Source organism: Cavia porcellus, unplaced genomic scaffold, assembly GCF_034190915.1.
Source record: "Cavia porcellus strain 051 isolate PalLab524CR breed Dunkin Hartley unplaced genomic scaffold, mCavPor4.1 scaffold_7, whole genome shotgun sequence".
Classification (NCBI taxonomy): domain Eukaryota; kingdom Metazoa; phylum Chordata; class Mammalia; order Rodentia; family Caviidae; genus Cavia; species Cavia porcellus.
The window spans coordinates 48,504,130-48,511,255 of NW_026947490.1; the positions used below are offsets into that span (position 1 = coordinate 48,504,130).

The 7,126-nt window shown below is 43.1% G+C and overlaps 1 protein-coding gene across 1 annotated transcript; it reads right to left on the minus strand.

Moving 5' to 3' along the window:
- Positions 1-306: 306 nt before the first annotated feature.
- On the minus strand, positions 307-6,860 carry LOC100723714 (intelectin-1a-like). Its single transcript, XM_003466679.3, is given in 8 exon segments — positions 307-512; positions 2,155-2,258; positions 3,173-3,293; positions 3,820-3,978; positions 4,318-4,332; positions 4,334-4,566; positions 5,513-5,611; positions 6,749-6,860. Coding segments are annotated over 8 exon segments (996 nt in total). The 3' UTR covers positions 307-359.
- Between the last annotated feature and the right edge of the window lie 266 nt (positions 6,861-7,126).

The following is a 7,126-nucleotide window of genomic DNA, read 5'->3' on the forward strand; positions in this document are numbered from 1 at the left end:
GTCCGTACAAGTAAAGAAGAAGTTAGATAAAATGTTTCCTCCCTGCCCTTTATTCTTCCCACTATTTTAAAGAGGTTATCTGAGAGGGTCCTGGGGGGTGACATTTTCCTCTTTAGAACTGTCAAACTCTAAATTGCAAACACTAAAGACACAGTTGACATAGTGTCACTCCACAATATGCACTTTTGAAAATTCCTACATTCTTCACTCCTGCATAAAAAATTTCATAGAAACACCAGTCTCCAAGAAAAATGATTTATTTTCCTTTGCTCAGCCACTGGCATTCTAGACACTAGGTAAGTCTGTCACTGGGATGCAGTAGTTGGGAGAAGAATGCTGAGTCCCATAGGATGATGATGTCAGCGATAGAACAAGAGCACAGCTGCCTCGGTTATCTCCCGGCTACTGCTCCATCCAGTATGAGTTCCATATCCATTCCAGTTAAAGCCAGAGAAGTCTCCACATTGCACGGGATTGCCCTCTGGGAAGTAGCCTCCTCCACCAATGCAGTGCTAAAAAAGAAGGAAAGGAAGAAAGGGTAATAAAGATCAGCTGGTGAAGCTAAAGATATCTCAGTGGAAAAGTCTTTGTTCCCCATTGGGAATTTCCATTGGTGGTATTGATCTATTACACTCATATAAACCTCTCTTCCTTTAGTTTTGCTTCCATCAAGCCTTCTGACTTTCTTTCCACTCTTCTGAACATTCATTCTCAGTGTCCCTGATGAGATTCTTCGTGAATTCCATAGGTGCTCTTCCCTAAAAGGGGACACATCTCGCTCTTTCTTGAAGTCTGTAGGACTCTGTCGGTCTTACACCCTGTACGCCAAAGCTGCAAAACATCCTGCAGCTCCCTCAACATCACATCCCTTCTGAAACACTAGGAGCCTTGAGCATACTGTTCTTTCAACATAAACTATTACTAATACCTCATGGATTTCAGCCTATTTCTCAAGAATCACCTTAGAAGTTACCTCTTCTTTAGTCACTGCTCTGATGCATCCGACAAAATTACAAACTTTTGTAGCCCCTAGTTGTTTCTATTTTGTTTTGTGGGGAACTGGTGAACATCAGACCCAGGGCTTCACACATCTGAGGTGGGCACTGTAACAGTTGGCTCCCTTCCCAGGCCCCTTGTTTATATATCCATTATGCTTCAAGGTTTCACAGAGTCGTGACATTTTCATGTCAATGTCCTGCTAGATGCTGGACAAGGAACACACTATCCTGTGTGAACAGTACAGAGGAGGTGCTCCCTGAAAGTTTCACTAAGGAGTGGGTGGAATCACTGCACACTGTGTTACTTGTGCTCGGGCCATGTCTATAAGATGCCATGAAGGACAGATTGGTGCCTCTCAGTGATCATAGTCCATTATGCCTGGAGGTCCTCCTTGTCAAGGTCCTCCTTCACAGTGACACTGGGAAAGAGAAAAGCTGGTGGCTGAGCAATGAAAGAAAGAGGCCCTCAGGGTCACCTGGCAGCAGCTCAGGACTTTTTTCAGACTGCTAGTGAGGAGAAGACTGGGACCGAAGTGAACAGCTCAAGAGATTTCTCTTTATTGTGTCTTGGCCAACATCTTATTGACTGGAAAAAACAGCATGGATCTAATTTTCTCTGACCTACAGGGATATGGTTGCTACAAGTGACAACTGAGTAAACTTATGCTTGCAGACAGTCCCCATGATCACCTCAGGCCAAAGCCTTTTGTGGGAAAGACAAGGGTGGATTGGGTGAGTTCAATGATAAGATATCAGGACTCTCCTCACTGTTCCTCCACAGTGTGTATCTGCGCAAGCCACAGACATGAGGAACACCAAAACTTATTCTGAAAATTAAATATCAAGTGGAGAATGTCAAGGTTGGGTGTTGGTCAGTCGTAGCTCCAAAATGTTTTATAGGCGATTCTTCAATATAACCCTCTAATCTCAAAAAACTGAGTATATTTTGCCAAAAGTTGACCAAATATGAATGGTGCATTTGAACCTCAATCCTTGACTTGGATCCTCAAAAAGGCAGAGAGCCAGGAGAATGCAAGGGAAGACCACACTACACACACACACACACACACACACACACACACACACGCATGCATGCACACACACACGCACACACACACGTGCGCGCGCGGCCCCTTTATTGGCCAGAAAAACTCACAAATTCGGTGTTATACCCGGTGACCTTCATTCCGGCACACAAGGCATTCGCTGCTCTCTCATTATTGAATACTCTGAACTGGACATATCCTGCAGTGAACTCATCTGGAAACAAGAGGGAGAAAAAAAATTCATGGGAGATAGAAGCTGGACAAGAAACACACTATACCGTGTTGCTGACAGTGGAAATCGATTCCTTTGGGCCAAGACAGAAACTGTCTCAGTTTATAGCCCAGCACTTCAGCTGCCCTAGTGAACCCCAAACCACTGTGTCCAGTGGATGGCTTATGCCAGGCTCAAACCTAGCCAAAAGCGATCTTGTCACACCCAAAAGTCCAAGAACTAATCCTCACAGGTGCCCCTGCACTGGCAGAGGCTTGCAGAGACAGAAAATCAACAATGAAAGAAAATCACCATTAACATCACTCTCTGCACCTTTTAGCAATTGGCAAGCACTCACACTGATACTCTTCACGCTTTTCTTCTTCTTTTTCACTTTAAAGTCTCAAATCCCAAGTGTACATAACAGCAGCTGTGTATTTTACAGAACAGGCTCAGCCTCTAGGATGGATACGCTGCCAACTTCAGATTTAGGTAAAAGAACTTATAGGTCATTTATAGTTACCACTCACAATAGAAAAACAATTGCTTCAACATTGTTCTTGCCTGTGTACATGGGCATAGCCTATTCCTAACAACTTATGGAAAGGTTGGTGATAGTGTTGCTGGGAGTAGAGTCTGGAGGCAAATGTCTCCAATACAAATTCTCAGTAACCTACCCATACCTTTGAAATAAGATAAATACCTGAACCTCTCCCTGCTTGTCTCCTAACCTGCACAAAACAAGCAATACTACTTTACACCCCAAGGCTTGCCAGGCAGCTTAAATGAAGCAATGCTGTACATACAACATGTATAGAGGAGAACTGAGCTGCAGTAAGTGACAGATAACCGCTACCCACTGGAACTGAATTTATCATCTTTCCTATAAAGACTTCAGAGGAGCACTGAGGACTCACTGCGGCCATTGGGGGAGTAATAAGATGCTGTCTTCTCGGCATCACCAAAATCATAGACCACAGGTATCACAGGCCCATTATCAGTCCAACACTTTCCTGCTCCGTATTTCACTGGGTATTTCTGTGGGAAATAAAGAAGTCATTGAGCAAGGACAATAGGATTGGCACTCACAGGTTTGCCATATAGAAAGGAAACATTCAGTTTTTGATAAAGAGACTGTTTATTTATTTTATTTCATTTTATTTTTATTTTTTGTGATTCTAGGGGTCAAACCTGGGGCCTAATGCATGCAAAGCAAAAGCTCTACCACTGAGCCACATTCCCAGCCCACAGACATTGTTTAAGATTCACACAACATAGGAATCCTTTCCTTTGGCTGTGTTTCTCCAACATACCATCCCCCTTTGCACTCAGTCTCAAATTCTCTTGCTCTTGCCATTTCTGGTCTTCTTTTCCCAGTTCACTCTAATGAGTCTCTTGCTTTTCCTGGGTCCAAATTCTTCACAGAATCAGGACACAGGCTAAGATTAAATTATGGTACAGCAAACAGGCAAGATAGCCCTAGGAGAAAATGACTCCTTCCTGAACTCAAATACCTGCTGCTCTCTATATGATAAAAATCAGCTCAGCCAGCAGCCCTGTGTACCTGATAGAGTCCAAACAGATTATGTCCCAGATGATGGAAGAAGCCAACGAATGTGCGGTACCTCAGCAGGGAGTTAGTCCTCCAATTCTCCAAGGGGCTATTGTTGGGCACATGCCAGATGCCCAGGTCCAGGGCCTGGATGTCATAGTAGCCTGGATTCTAGAAAGCAACCAACACTGAGCTTGACCAGGCCAGGAGACCCCATGAGAAAAACAAGACACATGAACCACTCAGCTAAGTACACACTGTTGAAAGTGGATAAAAGGATGAGTAGATTTAGATGCTCCCATTTCCAGCAAATAATGGTTTCCACTACCACCCAAGTGCCACATTTTTGTTCAGCTTTGTTGGGTGGAAGCTGGGTTCAAGACATGTATTTCTCTCACCTGCTCCGGCTGTAAATCCACACCCCATATTGCAAACCTCCCTCCTGCATACTTGTGATGTTGTCACACTCTAGGCTGCACCACTTCCCACAATGGTGGCAAAGGCACCAACCTTGTAGTCATCACTTTGTGGCCGCCTCTGCAGTCCCAAAAGTGTTGTAGTTGGCCCAGTTGCCATCACCTTCAGGGTAGTCAGCTCTGTTGCCCTGCTGACTGGACCAGTGGTCACCCACTGTGCACTTCCCATACATGTTGTTCTCGTGCACACTGGCTACCAGGGTCCAGCCGCCACCCGCAGTAGTCATGTCACAGAAGGTCTGGTAGATGACACCATTCTTGGTGCAAAGGAAATACAGGCCATCTGTAAGGAGAAGCAGCCCAGAGCCTACCTGTCTGCACTCATGGCCCATTTCAACCCCAAAACCAGGACAGTTCTTAGGAGAATAAACATGACCCCAACACTCTTCAATTGAGCCAATTATTTTGTGTCCATCCTTGTGAATGATCCAAAATAGAATTATCCAAACTCCCAGAAACTCTCCTCCTAAAGTTAAATATGGATTTATCACAACTCAGCAATTCCATTCCAGATTTACACTCAAAAAGTTGAAGTCTGAACTCTAACTGATATTTGTATTCTAATGTTCATTGATCATCATTGATCACCACATGCAAAATGTAGGAACCACTCAAATATTCCTCAATATATGAATGCATAAACAAAACATTGTGCTTATATATGGATACAGTATTGTTACATATATAGTGTAAATCTACTGATAAATGAATGCAAACACAGTGGATTAACAGGAATCAGCTCTCCTTGTCTAAACCTTGTCAACATTATTTAAGAAAAATAAGCAAAGCACAAAAGGACAAATAATTTATGATCTACCTATAAAAGGTAACTAAAATAAGTAAATTTATCCAGAACATAAATTGCATAATAGGGAAAAGAAGAATATGAAGGTATTGCTTAGTGGCCAGAGTCTCAGTTTGAGGAAATAAAAATTTTCTGGGGTGGACAGCAGTGATGGTTGTATAACAATGTGAAAGTAATTTTTTTTGTGGTACCAGGCATCAAACTCATGACCTCACACTTGCCAGGCTGGCACTTATGCCGCTGAGCTAAATCCCCAGCCCGTGAAAGTAATTTATTGCACACAAATGAATGTTTGAAATCATAAACTTTACCCAATAAGTAATATATATTCAGTTTCCCATTCATTTTATACAAAAATTAAATTAAATTAAATTAAAACCTTCCCATGCTTGGTTGAAATGTCTTTATATGCTGCAAAACTCACCAGTGGCATTACTGCACCTCTGCTTGACTTCATTGCAGCTTCGGGGCAGCGGTGATGAAAAAGAACAGGTCTCTTTCTTAAGATCAGTAATGGCCACAGCTAGAGAAAATGCAGAGTTTTATTTCCATTGCTGGTCTGACACAAAACCCAGCCACTTCTATCATTAATCTCATACTCATTTCTCCACTCAACCAGGGCCTCGCTGCCTAGGATGGCCAGTGTCATCTCTATTCAGCCCATTGGGCCTGGCAGAACAAAAGAGAGACTCAGGTGAGAATGAAGATAACAAATGGAAAATGGAGAGAGAGATGCCTAACAGGAGGCAGAGGAATCATCTAGCACAGGATGTCTTAGTGACAAAGGTCTAGCACAAATGGCACCTTAGCTTGTTCTGGGTGAATAAATGCAATTTATCACTAAGAAAAAAGAGAAGGGAATGCAAGGAAGAAGAAACAACCTTCCCACAAGCCTAGAGCAAAGAATAAAGCAAAAAACATTCACAATTCTAAGAAAAAAGGTAGGTTGAAAGATAAGGTACAAGGAAGATAGTTAGCCAAGGAGCTAACAGGGCCATAGAATAAAGGACCTTTAGTACTGATCTTCACTCCAGTATAAATCAGAAGGAAGGATGCAGTGACAACTTTTTGCTTAGAAGCCTTCAGCTATACAGCATTTGATACTCCCAAGCTGATGATCCTTGTAAAAATATCTCAACATGACTGACCCATACCCAATCCATGCATCAAATGCATCTTAATAAATACAGTTTCTGTGAAGAACACATGAGAGGATAATTAGAAAAATATTTCTCTCTTAAAAAATAAATAATAATGAAGAGAAATCATGAAATTCCTTTTTTCTCTTTGCAGAAAGGAGGGATAAGAAGGAAACAGTCTCTGGAGACAAAATAGATCATGCAGTTGCCACACAAGTCCCAAGGCCAAGGCAATGGGAGTAACGAATGGCTGGGAGGATACACAGTCCTTACCAGAGTCCCTTCAAGGTAAAGTGAGGCCCAGGACCTGAATCAAGGTCAGCCTTAGTAACACCCTCCTTGCTACAAGTCAGATCCCTCAAGAGGTGAGAAACCAGTCCTTAGCCTAGTGACCTCAGTGCATCTCAAAGATGTCATCTTAAGCCCAGAGGAGGCTCAGATCCTGGAAGTAACTCAGCTACTTACTTTCTTCCAAAACTAAAGATGAGCTGGGAAGCACAAGCTCCTGGAAGGAGACTCACCTGCATTGCATCCCCCAGTGGCCACCATGAGGAGTAGCAGGAAGCCAAGCTGGGTCACTGCACTCTGAAGAAAAGCAAGAGGAAAGTCACTATTCAACCATCCTTCCTCCATGTCCTTGTCACTACCATACTCTTATCTAGTCCAATACACGACTAAAGGGTCCTCAGCTCTTTTTCTGTTTTATTTTTTATCTCCACACATCTGGCACCTAAATCAGAACTGGGTAGAAATGAGTCTTCCCCTAACTCACAGACAGCATCCCTCTTCCCTCCACACTGGGCCTGGAGCTGAGCATTGTCAACCAAGTGGAGACTGTGTGTTTCCTCCACAGAGATGCTGATAAGGAGGAAGACTCTGAGCCTTTTATGGGGAAATCC